Source organism: Vanacampus margaritifer, chromosome 11 (genome assembly GCF_051991255.1).
Source record: "Vanacampus margaritifer isolate UIUO_Vmar chromosome 11, RoL_Vmar_1.0, whole genome shotgun sequence".
In the NCBI taxonomy this organism is placed as follows: Eukaryota; Metazoa; Chordata; class Actinopteri; order Syngnathiformes; family Syngnathidae; genus Vanacampus; species Vanacampus margaritifer.
In genome coordinates, this window is record NC_135442.1 from 22,833,539 (window position 1) to 22,850,554 (window position 17,016).

Here is a 17,016-nt window from a genome sequence, read left to right on the forward strand (position 1 = left end):
TGAGCTAGTACAGTGAGTCGGCCTGCTCCGCCCGCTGTTTTTTCAGGAAGTTCCAGACTTTAAAAACACTCCGATAAAAACAAGGCAGAGAAAATGTGCTCATGCGAGACAAGTCCATTAACTCTTTTACTGCCAAAGACTTTAAATGACGTTCTGCAAAAACCTACGGAGGAGCGCCAAAGACGTTAAAAAACGTCCTCCCATTTTTTTTTTTTTTTTTTTTTAAACGGGTGCTGTGAAGGCTTGCGGAGCTCTCCTGAAAGTTTCAAGCAGGTTTCTTGAGCCTAATGACTATTTTTGGCCCCTAGAGGGCAGCGATGACTCTCTTTTGACAAGATCGGGTGGGCGTCAGTAGTATAAAAGGCAAGGCGGGGCGAGAGCGTCGAGGAGGAGATGAGAATTGAGGAGAAACAAAAAATGGCGACCGATGGTAAGAAGCAGCTCACGCTTGATCGTTTTTTTCAAAAAGGAGAAGCATCAACCAGTGCTAAAGTGCACGTTTGTGACGACGGGAATGATGATGGTGACAACAAGGTTGACGCCGAAGCTGCAGCGTTGACGCGGCGGCAGCTTCGATCACGTCCTAAGGCCTCAGAGGCTAGCGGTGCTAGCGCCGGAAAACGTCGTGCACGACCGAGCACTTCTGCACGCGAGGACGTTATATCGGACGACGATGATGATGATGGTGACAACGAGGTTGATGCCGAAGTTGCAGCGTACACGCGGCGGCAGCTTCGACCACGTTTTAAGGCCTCAGAGGCTAGCGGTGCTAGCGCCGGAAAACGTGGTGCACGACCGAGCACTTCTCCGCACGAGGACGTTGATTCGGACGACGACGAAGAGTATCCTGAGTCCGATGGATATTCTTCGGAGGAGTGGGTACAATCTGACCACGGAGAAAGTGATACGGACAGTCTTTTATCCGCAGAAGACTGCGAAGGTAAGCACAAACTTGCTATGAGATACTTTTCCGGCACGTTGTTAGCACCTCGTGTAACGTGAATGTGCATTCATAGATCGCGGATCGTGCTCACAACGACGTCCCTCTGCAAAGACGACAAAGAGAGGTATAAAAAAAAGTGTTTTCAATACACCGTAACAACAAAAGAAAACGGTCTTTCGATATTATTGTAATTGTATATATTTCTTTCAGCTGCAGCTCAGAGTGACACTCCTCAGAGTGAGCAAAATAAAGGTCCAAGGACCAGTGGATCCCAGAAAAAAGGTAAACACATATATAGCATCACACTGATCTAAAATGAATATTATATGATATTGAAATGTATATTTGCAGATCCCAAAAATTCTGGCTGGCATGAAGCAGGCTGGCAGCCAAACTCATTCACCTTTACTGCGGAGCCAGGACCGAGAGGTGCCGCAGCAGAGCTGAATTCGACCCGGCCAGTTGACTTCCTGCAACTCTTCATCACGGACGAGCTTCTGCAGCACATTGCTGATCAGACAAACTTATATGCACGCCAGTATGCAAAAACGGGCTGAAAGTCTGCCACACTGCAGGAGTCATGCTTGGAAGCCAGTGTCTGTGTCCGAACTCAAAACTTTTTATGCACTGCAATTTCTTACTGGTTATATAAACAAGCCCAGTATAGAAATGTATTGGACTCAGGATGAAATAGAGACGACACCATTTTTCAGTCGCGCGATGCCTCGAAACCGCTTCCAGCTCATCTGGAGTTTCCTGTATTTCAATGACAACGAGACACACAGTTCAGACGACAAACTATTTAAAATCCGTCCTGTGTTCAATCACGTTGTAAGCAAATTCAAGGAACTGTTTCAACCGGGCAGGAATATCTGCATTGATGAGGGAATGATGAGTTTCCAGGGATGTCTTTCGTTCAAGGTGTACAACCCCCAAAAGCCGGTCAAATATGGTATCAAATCGTACATTTTGTGTGACTCTCAAACCGGCTATTGTTTTAATATGCAAACCTATGTTGGTATTAGTTGTTCTCTCCCTGACACAGTGTTCAACTTACTGGATCGTCTGCCAGGAAATGGGTACACACTATTTATGGACAATTTTTATAATTCGATTGCTTTGTGTGAACGTCTCCTGGCAGCACGTACCAATGTTTGTGGAACGCTGAGGAAAAACAGGGGTGAACCCAGTGAGATCACATGCCTAACCAACACTGGCCTTGGGGTGGGGGGGAAACTGGTAAGGCACAACACAAATGTTTTGATTGTGGCATGGCAGGACAAACGTTTGTTGAGGATGGTGACAACGTTTCATGAAGATGAAATGCGGACAGTGGAGGTGTGGCGGAAGGCACAAAAAAAAAAGTGCCTTTCCAAAAACCCATTTGTGTTGTGGACTACAATTCCAAGATGAATGGAGTGGACAAGATGGATCAAAACATCTCATACCACCCATTCACACGTAAAACTTTGAAGTGGCACAAAAAGTTTGTTGCATATATGTTCCAGATATGCATGTTCAATGCATACATATTGCACAAAGCAAAAAATCCTGGGAAGTGTCAACATTTTTTGGAATTCATCCAGCAGGTGGTGAGAGGGTGGCTGTTGCCACAAGACCAGGAGGAAGTTGGGATGGAAGGACATGAAGCCAGACAAAACACCAGGTCACCACATAATGATCCTGAAAGCCGACTTGATGGCAGCATGGCCAAACACACGCTGCAACACATTCCTGCTACTCCCCGGAAAAAAAAGCCAGCAAGAAAGTGTAGGGTCTGCACACAAAAGGGCATTCGCAGTGAAACAAACCTGTGGTGCAAATCCTGCTGTATCCCCTTGCACCCAGGGGAGTGTTTCACTGTATACCACACAAAAAGAAAAATTGTGTAGTTCAAACTCCACACAATTGTAAATAGTCACACATGCACACCTTTGTAAATACTTTGTCAAATTGTTACGCTGTTCTGTAAATAAACTGTTACGCTGTTCTGTAAATAAACTGTTACGCTTTTCTGTAAATAAACTGTTATTTTGCAAACTAAAAACACTTTTTCATTGTTGGTGGTGGTGTATTACAGAAGTAAAGCACTATTTAGGTGTTTGTGGCATCATTTATGGACAAAAAGAAGTGTAGAATTCACTGGAGTGCATGAAATAACATCGTTTCACAAAAAGCTCTTTTTCTCCGCTTTTTGTTTCAAAACAGAGCATTTCGGTGAAACTAACCTATTTTCTATTGTTGATTGCTGAAGAACGGAATAAGGTAGAAACAAACTTTTTTTTCTGATGAAAGATGAGAGTCCAATCTTTCATTTGGTAGTATGTGTGTTTCCATAGTCCAAACACAACATTTTCTGTGGACCTTGAAAGATCAGTCAAAATGCTTAAATCGGCTGGCACTGGGGACAACCCGTTTTTGAAAACGTCTGGCAGTCAAAGAGTTAAAAACAAACTAAAATCCAGCCCACATAAACCCAACCGCTGCAGAGTGCATCGAGCTAATGGTCTCCACAGAACATCCTTGGGGCCAGTCAGGAGCCTTTGTATAAACTGGAGTCTAAAAGCAGCGCCCCTGCTGGCCAAATGCACCAAGCCCTGCCCCCCCTCTTCTATAGGGAGGAAAAGGATGCTCTGTGGAACCCAGTGCCTCCTTCCCCCCCAAAAGAAATCAATTAAAATGCGCTGTAACTCTTCTAGGAGAGAGGCTGGAGGGTCTAGGACCATTAGTTTGTGCCACAAGGAAGATGAAACCAAATTGTTAACGATGTCGTTCATCACGGCAAGCAAGTCTGGTCCGACAATCGGCCAGAAGGACTTGTAAAAGTCCACCGAAAGGCCATCAATGCCAGGAGCCCTGCCACACTGCAGGCTCCCCAGGGCAGCTTCCAGCTCCTCGAGCCTCACCGGTGCCGCCAACTGAGGGGTTTGCTCCTGGCTCACCTGAGGGAGACCGCTTAAAAAATTGCTGTGTGCCTCTGGATTACTTGACCACTCATTCCTATAAAGGTCTCTGTAGAAACCGGCAGCATATTTCCTGATCCCAGAAGAATCTGAGACTTCGGAACGGCTACCCGTGCGTAAGCAATGAATGATCTTCCTTTGTCCATTTTTCTTCTCAAGCCCAAAGAAAAACTGAGAGGGGGCATCCATCTGCGAGATGTTCATAAAACGCGACCTGACCAGCGCCCCCTGTGCAGAAACCCCGAGCAGGCTGGCCAGCGCCGACTGTTTGGACTTGAGGGAGTCTAAAACTCCTCGATTTCCCGTAGAAGCGGCTAAAGACTGTAACTCCTCTACTTGTCTCTCCAGACCCCTTACAGTCCGGGTCAACTCACCTGTGGCAAAGCGAGTGAAATTCTGGCACAGTTGTCTGGTTTGAGTTTTTCCGTAATCCCACCATTGCTGGATGGTGGGAAAACTGGGTCTGCTTTCTCTGTGGGATAACCAAAAAAACTTAAAAGCTGTTTTAAAAGCCTGATTATTCAAAAGAGCTGTGTTAAAATGCCAATAGGCGCTACGTAAGCGAATGTTCTGAATAAAAACAGAGCAAGAAACAAGAAAGTGATCGCTAAAACCAACAGGCCGAATCGAGCACCTTTTAAAAATATTTAAAAGGTGACTAAAACAGTAAAAGCGATCAAGTCTGGCGAGGGATAAATAATTCTCATACCTATGGCTCCATGTGTACTGTCGTGTGTCATTATGAAAAACTCTCCATAGGTCAGACAGCTCGTGGTCTTTAATGAGCTGTCTGAGTCTGTGAGACGACCCAGGGTGTGGCTCAGGATGATTCCTGTCCAGAGCGGGATTTTCAGTGCAATTAAAATCACCGCCTAAAAACACGAAATCACCACAACACGCTTTAAGAGCATCACCTAACTTATCTAAAAACGTCATCCTCTCCACCCCTCTGGTTGGAGCATAGGCGTTTAAAAATACTAACTTAACATTTTCATAAAACGCTATAACTTTCAGCAAAAAACCTGGAATAATTTCCTCTACACTAAAAGAAGCCGGTAAAAAATTCTGAGCTAATAAAATACCAACTCCCCCACTGGCACTGGAACCATGGCTCAGAATTACCTCCCCCTTAAAATCTATATTCCATTCACAGACATTGTTGTCAGTGCTGTGCGTTTCTTGAAGAAACAACACATTCAGTCCATTCAATTCCATCATCTTAAAAACAGCAGCTCTTTTGAAATCAGCCCGGGCACCATTCACGTTCAGAGTTCCCATATTAAAATCACACATAAGTGGGAAAATAAATAGCGACCCATTAGGACAACACAGCTTTGACAAAAACAACAATAAAAGGAGATTAATCCCCAATTTCATCATTGTGCAATTTATCTTTAGCTTTCGCTATGCTCTTTCTGAGCCGATAAATTTCTTGGTCGGTGAGCACTTCCCCAAGCCTTCGAGAAAGAGGCTTTGCGGACTTAATAAAAAGCCTGAGATCGGAAAAATGCTCGGATATGGCGGTTTGCCGTACCCCTTTTGTATCTTCAAGAAACCTCTTTATCATTTCAACAGAGTAGGGTACATCGTTGTCATCCTGTGTAAAATCACATTCACTTTCAGTCGTTTTTCTATTTTTAACCATACCTTTCACCAGAACATTAAGTTTTCTCTTTTGTGACACTTTCAGTAATGTGTCATCATCAGACATTACCTCATCACCCACATCAGCCATGTTTTCATTCACACCAACATTCTCACACGGTCGTAAAATGACGGCGTTTGCTCCCTTTTTTTCTTTTACCAATCCCTCTATTACGTTATCGGTTTGTGGCGGTGGCGGGCCACCGCCGCATCCCCGGGTGGGGGGGCGCTCCTGTCCGGAGCGGACGCCTTCCGCTCCGGACAGGAGCGAACTAAGTGCCCCTCCGCACCGCACCCAAAACACTTCATGTGTTCGGTTGAAACAAACACCATATACGGAAAATTTTCAACTTTAAACGTGCATGTCAAGTTCAGCTCGCCCGTCGTGTCTTTAAGCACCATGTGCACCTGTCTCCGGTGACACACAACATGCTTCAGCTGCGGTGACTTCCAGCCCAAAGACACCATTTTTATTGGTGAAACGAGTTGTCCAAATCTCGACAGCTCTTTAGCGAGCACCTCGTTTTTAATGAACGGTGGAGCATTCGAGATCGTTACCTTCCTTGCAGGGCTCACGAGTGGGAGAACAGGTGTAAAGGTGTCGCCAATCACTACACCGCTCTCAACCACCTGGCCCACCTTGTTAGTGTCATCAAGGAAGATAACGATCGCTCCATTCATTCGGGACGCAGATTTAATACTGCTATATCCCACCACCTTCCCCACGGCCATTCCTGCCTCCTCCACCGAGCAGCCCACTGCCGGCAACAGCTTAACTGCGTGCTGGCGAGTGAGACGCTCGAACTCGGCAGCGGGCGTTTCCGCCACCGGCATGTTGCCTACCGGCTACGCCGGTCCACCACCGAAAAACAAAACACCGACACTAACCACTAAGTTTTACACAAAAAAAAAACACTACAAGATAAAGAAAAAAACTATTATACATAAATATCAAAAAGAGGTGAAAAAAAACACCAAAAAACGCTCAAAAAGTTTTCGCACTTCTCCCTCTCTCTAACCCTCCCACTCCTCACAGAAGAAGAAGAAGTAGAAGAAGAAGAATTTTAGAGTATACCCACTTCTCCAAGGACCACTACACCACTGGTGGAATCTAAATTGTCAGTTTTTTTCATCACTACAATATACACTGGCTCACACAAAACGTTATCCTGTGTTTGCGACACCTGTTTACTTTCTTGTTCTGTCAGACCAAGATTGATACCATAACAAGAGTACAGGCAGCATCTGTCAGTGTACTGTAGAGAAACTGTGTCTTCGTGTTCTCTGAGTCTGTAGTGTATGACTGCAATTGCATGAGCCACTTCACAGTGTGTTTGCAGTGCTTATCTGTGTCAGTAGCCAGGTCAGGAGGGGACGCAGCTCTTATTTGCCATGTTGACTGGGTAATGAAAAAAGCCTCTCAAGCACAGAAGCCACACACAGCGAGCAAACACTCAATAGCATGATACAATAACTTCATGCATTTATGTCAAGCCTCATTCTTATTTTACAGAATTTTATGCGCTATGATGTAGAGTGGAGAAGATGTATAGTCGATTGTATTAAATGTATAAGAAAATTTTGTTTTAACCAGTTGAATCTCCACTACATGGTTACATCCAAAAATAAATAAAAGTGAAAGTTACCATTATGTATTGGTACCATCAGTGATCTCGAATATTGGTTTTCAAAAGGCACTGATTCCAGTCAATAGCTAATCTCCAGTCTTTAATGTGTTTTAGATAAAATGGGGCAGAATACATTCAATATTTAATTAAATGAGGATTATTTGTATTTAACTCAACCCAACCCAAACTCCACCTGTGATTCACCGCTCAGAACATTGCCGGTACACCTTCTACAGTTCAGTGATATGCATGGTGGATTTACTGTAGATGACATTCAATCTCATTGTTGACTTTCCTGCACTCCTTGTGGTCCACCTATTGGGCATTTGACACTTGTCAACCTACTCATGGAGCACTGGGTTCAACTTAGTCGGTACCACGCAACATTGAGTTTCAATGTCCTCTATGTTAAGATGCAGTTTAATTTCCATTTTTCTAAAGGCTGACTTAATCACTTTTATTGTAATCTAGACTTTTATAAAAACATACATTGATCAAAAACAATTACTGATATTGGTAATATTATCACACACAAAAAAATGTTAAGCTTGTGTTTCAGTTGTACGACGGTGTATTAAGGCCACGTATAAATATATATTTTTTAGAGAGCGAGGGCAATATCCTGTGAAAAAGAAGTTTATGAAGTGGCAAATTTGCGAGAAAAAACTCATAAATTGGCAGGAAGTGTTGTCGCTCTAGCTGCCGTGTGTGATGACTAAAGTTTGAATTAAGAATAAATGCGTCTTCATCCTGCCTTTTCATTTTATAAACAGTGACCCATTAATCACCAACGAATCAAGTTTTTTTCTCGTAAATTTGTCACTTTATAAGTGCCAAATTTGGGGACTTAATGAAGTGGCAAATTTGTGAGTTTATTTAATATTAAATCCCCTCTGGATTTTTTTTTATATGTGGCCCTAATACAACGACGTACACTCTATTATACTTATTTTTTTGTTTTGTTATTTTGCACAAGTGCTCCGGTATACAAATATAGTAAATTTCATATAATCTTCCCATAACTTTTGTGCTTTATTTTACATGTCTGTTTCCTCCATCGGGGAAATCTCTCAATGTCAGCAGTACCCCTGGTAAACAGCACATAGCTCATACATGAGCCAACTAATGCTCCCGTTCCTGAAGTCACCGTGATATGAATCTTCTTCTTTCTTTTTTTAACTGAGCAATCAAGCACACAGCCAACTCCATCAGTACAGGCTTAAGATTAGTGGCACTTGCCGATAAGACATCTCTGTGGTAACAGTCTTGTGAAGAGAGGCAGCCTTTTTGGCTGGTTGAATGACAGAATACTGCACTGACAGTTAAAATCATGGTAACAGACAAAATCCATTTAAAAAAAATCTAGCGTTGGTTTTGGAGTATTTTGCTACTATGGAAGCCAAGTTTCATATAATTGTGGTAGAGGTTCATTTCTGTGGAAATATAATCCTTTAGTCTAGTTAGTGAACCGTGAGCAGATTTGGATGAGAGACGGTGATCACTGCTTTCTTTGTCTTCTCTATCCTGCACGCTTAAATTCACCAGGAGATTTTGTTTCCCACTCAGTTTTATATAGTACGTGTTACAAGCTCTGTGTGGGTGTGTGCAAAAAAGTCAGTGTAGCTAGGTCAGCTAAAATCACATAGCTTGAAAAACAGGAGAAAACACAAGGACAGGTATCTTATAATAGAGCATGAATTCTGTGTACCCAGGGCCAAAACAGATGGCATAGTCAGGAAGCCATGAGCCTGCTGGGAGTTGAAGCCCAGGGATTGATTAAACACCAACCCCATTGCAGGGGGTCTCAGAAGGGTCATTTGAAGTAGCTCTGCTCACTGCAGTTCTGCTCTGAAATTGCGACATGCAATGTTTGTATGAACAGAGTCAAGAGGAAAGAGAGCGCATAGTGCTGAATGGACTCATTTTGAGATGTCAACACAATAGTATCTCTTACACTTGATGTGTTTTATTGGGGGAAAATTATATTTCAGACAGGAAAGGTGTGCACTGACCAAATAATAAAACATGTTAAGTTCAAGGATTAAATGAAACAGGGAAAGATAAATAGTATGATCATGGTAGGACATCCATCTCAGTATGTTTTTACTGAGTTCTGGCAGGTTGACAGAGGACTCAGCGAGTATAAACAGCTGTGCAGAGAGAAAAATTGTCACAAAAAGGTTTACTTACTCTAGCATTCTCTATGCTTTGATCCATTTCTTATCTCTCTGCTGCATCTCTGCTCTGCAGGAATACCGGGTCTCTACCGAGAGTAAATAAACCTTCTTTACTCACCCACATTCCCTCAAAGATTGTAATTTATTCAGAAACTTATCTATCTTTCACTATTAATATGATTTGAAGAATGAGGTTTATTTCCTCGCCACCTTTCTAGGGTCATAGCGAAACAATGACACAAGTGTAGTTTTTCCAATATCTTGCTCTCATTTCTTGAAGGCAGACCAATGCAATTTAATTTAATTTAATTTAATTGTACTGTCATAGTATGATGTACTTAAATAATTCAAATTGCAATTGAATTATATTGCATTTTGGGGAGAACATGTATCTAAACCAGGGGTGTCCCCCAAAAATTTCTTATGAGGGCTGCATATAGAAAAATGGAAAGAAGCAAGAACTGCTTTGAAACACTTAAACACACTAAAAGCAAGCAATTATATATTGTTTAGATTTTCTAGTTATTTTGTACAGCTGCTATATAACGTTTTACTGTAAATGTGATAAAGCAATTAGTTAAATGTAAAGTCTGAAGCATTTTGGTTCCAGTTTGTAAACACAACATTCATAACTGACGCTCCTCCCATCAAGGTCAACAGTTCAAGCCACCTGCCGGTTATGGAGGACCAAAGCTGCCAAAATAAAACATAAATAAATGACTAAATAAATAAATGACTAAAAGTGCAAATAAAAACAGATAAAAAAATATATAATTTAAAATTTAAACCCCCAAAAATAAATATGAATGGAAATAAAAATAACTAAAAATATACTTGTTGTAGAGCAACTCAAGTCGCAAGTTGTGATGGCAGTGGACAAGATAGTCATCCATTGCTGGAGCTATTCTTGCAAACCGGCGAGATTTCCTTGTTCGCCGACCCACTTACTTGACCAATGAAAGGCAGTTTGCAACGGCGGAGCCCAACCCTCGTCTGCAGCAGAAAATAAATAAATGTGAGAGCAGAGCGTTTTTATTGATTGATTGATATTTAATTCTATTTAAATAAAATAAAATAAAAATTCAAATCTCGTTTTTTATTTTTGTGTTTATTTTTACTTTTATGTATATTGGCAATATTTGGGTTTTGAAAAGCATGAATATGCTCTTATTTGGGTTTTTAAAAGAACAAATTAGACCCCTTTCATAACCGAAATACTGGTTCTTATAACGCAATACCTCGAAAATACAGGTTCATATAAACGCAATACCTCAAATGAACGGGGCATTGTTGTTCGTTGTGCATATGCTCACAACCTCTTCTTCGTCTCCCTTTTCTCTTCTTTGCTTATTAGTACTCGCAAGGAATCTTGGTCTTTGTAGTAACGGCATGTATGTGCAGCGCTGTCCCACTCGCTACATGGGCCTCGTTTGAATACATTGATTTCTCTGTGGCGTTTTCACGTTATATTGTGCCTCTATGGCAAAAATCCCACAGTTTGTGACATGTTAACTATTCATGCGACGCCACTCGAAATGCTTAAACAATGTTTATTGCCAGCTTGCAGTGTTCAACAATACACGTCCGTGTAGGAACATTAGATGACACACACATAGTTCTGCTTTTATCCACACGAGTAAGTCGCACTTCTGGCGTGTACCGACAAGAACTACACTTCTGGCGCGAAACCGACTACTTTATTTAGCGTAGTGAGTGACAGGAATATAATGTGTTTTATTGGCCGTTTAAAGTTAGAAGCTGAAATGATGTCTATTTCTGCCATGATGTAGACCGTGCTTCACTCTCTTTACATTGAGTTATTACAAACGCCATCATATACGAGGCTAATTCTGTCAATTGTTCCAGAAACACTAGTTCTGAACATAACCCGAATATTGCCTGCATGTAAACGTTGTCATTGTTTGCGTATTTGAATAAACAACTATGCTAATAATAATGATAATGGTTGAGCTAGTTTTATCTACCTTAAATCGAACAATGTTCGGGCATGAGACAGCTTGTTTTCTAAATTAACAGGCTAATTATGATTCCTAGTTATAGCGTTCTACATTCATCCACCATTGAGAAAAACTGATAATTATCCTAAAACCGTAATATGCTTAGATTGACTTGATCGGAGCAGCTGCTCTTGCTAGATGAAGCGGAGACATGATTTATCCGAGTATGCACTGTCCCGGCTGCAGGTTTTGGATAGTAGCGGATAGTAGCTGGTTTATAATCACGTTGCGCTGGGTATGTACAGAAAATAGGGTATTTGCCTATTTGCTTAGCTTCGCCTATTGCCCGGTGTAAATGATAAATAATGTTTGACCCTTGTTCTAGATTGCAACCTACCATGTCACTAAATTAGCAGGCTAACATTCTGTGTTTGGGACTTGACTGTCCAACAGCGAGCAGGCCAACTCCGTGTTGCTTTTCATCCCAAGCTTTCTCCTTCATGGCTTGGAAGCTCTCGATTGGCTGTTGCATCGAGTCAGTGTGTTTATCTTTATTTATCCAATATTTTACAATAATATGATAATAATATATATTAGTTAAAAGCCATTTGAATGCAAATAAAGGACTTCAGTTCATTTAGAATGCCTTAACGGCCTCGACAAAATGACGCTGACCGCATGCGCAATATTAGATTTAGCTCACCGGCCCACAGTGATATGCCCTCCGCTATGTGATTGGCTAGAGGGAAAATGTTGAGACTCTGCCCAGAAGTGTCCCGAACAGGTCAAAACAAAATAAAGGCCAAAATACAGGCAGGGGAGTGGTGGTCAAGGACAAAATCACCACCACACATTTACATTAGCACAGAGGTGTTGATTGAGATGGACTTCATTTGTATACATCCAGCGTTTATTTTTTATCCCTCGGACTCTATCTTTAAGGATTTTAAAGATTTTGGGGTGATCGACGGCCCTTTATCCCACTAGATTAGATCCAATCCTGCACTGAACAATGACAAAGAGCCATCTCCACATTTAGAAACTAAATTGCAAACTGCAGCAAGCTGGCTATTTTTTAAGCATTTACTTGACGGTCATTAATGTTCATAAATCAGACACAGTAACTCTGGTTAAGTGTGAATAAAGTAACACTTTGAAAAGTGTCAGATTTACACTGATTGGTGTGGACACATATAACCCCTTTTCTAATATTAGATGTAACACTCTCAGTGTTAATCTAACACTGGCGATTTTGCAGTGGAATTTATGTGTATGTTTGCATATCTAGAAAAGCTGTAGTTTAATAAATAAATAAATAAATCTGGCATGCATTTGCCAGAGCAAATCATTCAGATTAAGACTTGTTTTCTCATTGTTGGTTTCAAAGTGAAAATGTCAGTATATTGCAAAAAACCTTTATCGCCTTCAGCTATACACACACATACCGACAAAATTCATCAGCCTTTTTCTCTGACGCATTCTGTTTTCTGGGACATTAATATAAATTTTGTTCAAACTTGTGTAGCTCCAGTAACTGGAGTGGCAACGTGACAGAGCTTAGTGTCTGCCGCCTGCCTCTCAACTTTAGTTAAACAGCATTCAACATAACTTATGTGAGTGCCAATCACTCCCAAATGAAACGTGCAAATTAAACTCTCACGCTCAAATGCATAATTAGACCTTGCCTTGGCAGCAGAGCGTAAACAGCTGAGGGCGAAGAGGAAAGTAGATGATTTTTTTTATGTATTTTTTTTCTGAAAATGGTAGCAGTCATTGTTGAACAAGCAAAACAATTCAAATATGTATGCACATTACAACAATAAAAATATTATTGGTATTGGTACCGTATTTAAAACTGCTAACAATGTTGTAGGCCTGCATGTCCCCATTTTTCAACAAGTGTTTCATCTTCAATTGCTAAAGAAGCACAACCAATAAAAGAATCAAGGTTAATACGCTGGAGTAAACATCAGTGAATTTCTTGAAAACGCCCCAAACAGAGGGTTGATAACTTAATGTTGTCTTTTTTGAAGTGGATTAGATGTGCATGAATAACACATTGCTGCCTTGGAAACAGAAGACTGTAGAGCTCAGAGAGCTGATTAGAGAGAGGCTGTTTGTCTCTACTCAAATTCGACGTTATATCTGCAGGCACCATGTCTAGGTAGCAAAGGAAATATGTCTTTACTCTTGGGTTTCCAAATCAGATGGGGTGGGTGTGGGAGGAAATCATTTTATATATATATATATATATATATATATATATATATATATATATATATATATATATATATATGTCTGTGTATACATTGCTGCTCAAAGGTTTGTGAAAAAAATATTAAAATAACCTTATTAAATGTTATTTGCTGCATTGGGGACACATGTGCATGCTTCAACAATCAGAAGAAAAGTCAGTTGACAAGGCTTCATGGAAGGCTTGCTAGGTAGAAGCCTCTGCTCACAAAAAAGATCAAAGCTGCCCTTCTCAACTTTGCAAGAGAGTACCTGGACAAACGTGAAGCTTTTTGGAAGTCCCTTTTGTGGACAGATGAGTCCAAAATTGAACTTTGTTTGGTCACAACTAAAACAGTCATTTTTGGTGAAAAGTAGACACTGCATACCAGCAAAATAACCTTCACCCTACAATGAAGCGTGGCAAAAATCTCCCAAAGTAGATGTAAAAGACTGATAAAGTCACTAAAGAAAGTGTTTGGATGAAGTTCTCATTGCAAAAGATGGTGCAATGTCCGATTAAGTGAGAGGTTCACATACCAGGAAATCTGAGTTTTTCTTAAATCAACAACTTTTGCTCAAAAATGAATGACAATATTATCATTCTTTTTGTTCAAGTCCATTATTTTTAATGTCAACATTGTAGATTGGGGTATGACTAAACACTTATTAAGGTTATTTTAATATTTTCCACAAAAAATCCATGCCTGCAGGGTTCACAAACTTTTGAGCAGCACTGTATATAAAGTGATGTTCGATACCACTTTTTTTAGACCAATATTTTTAAATTAACGTCATCGATGCCGTTAACGTTGTCGGAGCTATGGTGCTAGATATAGAACAGTGCCCTCTCACCCGCTAATTATAGCACTTATACACACTACATTATATTTGTAATGTGGCTTTTTCATTTCCCTTTGTGTTTTATGTATACTAATTCCTATACGGAGCAGCCTTCCAAAATAAAAGCATGGATTTCAAAAATATATAATTAAACATCACACACTAAACAGCTTGAGGAATTCTTAACATGGTAGATATTACAAAATTACTTGAAGCCCTATTGTATTGAATTTAATTCTTTGCACACAAAAAAAAAGTTGTACAACCACGTATTTTGATTGGGACTTTTTTTTTCTGGCCACCAGATTATTTGTTTCATCTTATTTATAGATTTTTTTGGGAGATTATTCATTTTATTGTGTGCTCTATGCAAAATGACTTTTATGAGCAAATTGAAAAAATATAATTGCCATTAATTTCATTGAGTTTTGAGGAATTTTGCTGAATTCTGTAATATGGCATTTCAAAAATATATCTGTCATTGTTTTTGGGGACATTTTATGTATTACAATTACTAATGGTATTGGCACTTGGTATCGGTGAGTTCTGAAGATTTGAGTATCGGTCTAAAAAAATAAATCAAACATCCCTAACAGATACTGTAGTTGTGGATTTTTCTTTAGTTCACAGAATTCAAGAAAAACTTTGTGACTGTGACAGATACTGTTGTTGGTTTCTCTAAGTGTTAAGCTCCTGCAGTTGGCCACAGCCTTCAGAAACTTCCTCAGCTTTTTAAACATATTTGTGAGCAGAAGGGAACTATTAGGCCTGAGGTTTAGAGACATAGACATGAAAAGGTGGGAATGCATTCATTTAAACTTTGCAATCTTTATATCGTCTAGCTGTTGCGATGTACTGACCTTTTGTGGCCAATTTACACCTACCAGATAATGCATGCAATCAATGTAAATTGCAAAACATACTTAAATTAAACCCCATGGATCAGAAATCATCTTAAATTACACACATTACATAACTTACACGCATGCACGCACGCACACAAATTAATATCCGGCCTGAGGCTTGTCATGCTTTTGGCATGCTTCCCTGTGGTGGGCAATGTGAGGGTTTAGAGGGATTGTATGGTGTTGACTTTGCCGTGAACCAGCAAAATCTCGGCACTAACTACTAGTCTGCCTCATTTCCAATGGGCCTCCAATCACGGTGAAAATCTGGGCTGTAGATATATCACTTCTTGTCTCCTCCATTCCCTCTTCTAGTCTACCTCTTTTGCTGTTTTTGCTGCACCCTCTATCTGGAAAAGCGGTCCCTAAATATTTCGAATTTCAAACATCTTACAATCACACAACATTATATATATATATATATATATATATATATATATATACATACAGTATATAACAATTACATTGCTCATTTTTAAGAAGAAGGAGCAGAACAGAAGCACAAGAGAAAAAAATAATGGCTTGGCGGGAAGTTGTTTAGTTTAATCAGTTTATCACACCGCCAGCTCCTCATTAATTGGACAGCAAGACAAGCTAGTATGAGATCATGCCGCCACTGTCCAACAAAGCCTTTCCCTCCTATTAAAAATAAATCTCCTTTACATTCTTGAATACTAAATTTGTGGTAAACATGTAAAGACAGGAATGCCCAGTGAGGCTGTCATGTGGGATGTGAGTGGTTGAGAGAGGATGGACCCAAATGCATGGAAATAAGGCAGTGAGACAGGAATCAAGTGCAATATGTGGAACTTTAATAAAGCACAGAAAGGGTGAACAGACAACCATGACTTGATGGGTGTGGACAGAATGTAACTGGATTGGACGTTGCGACTGGACAGGACGTCGTGACTGGACAGGACATGACTGGACTGGCCGTTGCAACTGAACAGGACATGACTGGATTGGTCGCCATGATTGGACAGGATGTGGCTAGACTGGAACTAGAGTGACATGACAGGACCAGACTTGCCTTAACTCGGCTTGACTAGCTGTGGTGTGGCTATCCCAAAAGCTTGGTCTCAGTCGACCAAGTCTGCTTCAAGCTCACGGAAGAAGCGGGACCGCTTGACCCCCCGGGACACAAGCTTAAAAGCCAGCGCGCAAAGGAACTTCCCGCTCTTCTTTGCTCTTCTCCCTCTTTGCTCTTCTTGCACCATGAACTTATCCTGACCATCACGAGAGACGTGGTCGCTGAACATGCTGAGAGCAACCACGTGATTTCCTTCTTTAAGCCCAGGACTTGAGCCACGCCGCGCGCCCCAAAGCACGCATCACGCAAGGACTCGCAACCACACTGCGCGTCTGTTCCTGCCGAGAGCCGACCCACATACCTTCCGCTCTCTGAATCACGCAGCGCCCCGCCGACCCGGTTCCACAACGGCTGTTAGGCACCTAGCGGCTGCGCCAGCGACCCATTTCTGCTCCAGCCGTGCGCCCGAGACGCCCCGCAGCACCCAAACCAACTGACTGCGGCCTCTCAACTGCGCAAGCACATAATCACCAACCGGGAATTGTGCCAGCCAAGGACCTGCCGCGGCCTCCATGCCGCGCGCGCACCTCGTCACCAACCAGAGACATGCAGCGGCCTCTCAGTGCGTTATCACCATCAGCCAGAGACTCCAGAAAAGCATTCCAGCTGCACGTGCGCCGACCGCCCAGATCG

General features: G+C 41.3%; 1 protein-coding gene across 1 annotated transcript; it reads left to right on the top strand.

The window, feature by feature from the left end:
- The first annotated feature begins 218 nt into the window (after positions 1-218).
- LOC144060469 (uncharacterized) lies at positions 219-1,500 on the top strand. Its single transcript, XM_077580061.1, has 4 exons — positions 219-940; positions 1,017-1,067; positions 1,154-1,225; positions 1,295-1,500. The coding sequence occupies exons 1-4, from the start codon at positions 394-396 to the stop codon at positions 1,498-1,500; spliced, it is 876 nt and encodes a 291-aa protein (XP_077436187.1). The 5' UTR covers positions 219-393.
- The last annotated feature ends 15,516 nt before the right edge of the window (positions 1,501-17,016 follow it).

Coding starts and splice junctions, on each gene's coding strand:
- LOC144060469 (XM_077580061.1), top strand. CDS start 394: ATGAGAATTGAGGAGAAACAAAAAATGGCGACCGATGGTAAGAAGCAG. Junction 1,068..1,153: donor TGCAAAGACGACAAAGAGAG/GTATAAAAAAAA, acceptor TATTTCTTTCAG/CTGCAGCTCAGAGTGACACT. Junction 1,226..1,294: donor CAGTGGATCCCAGAAAAAAG/GTAAACACATAT, acceptor GTATATTTGCAG/ATCCCAAAAATTCTGGCTGG.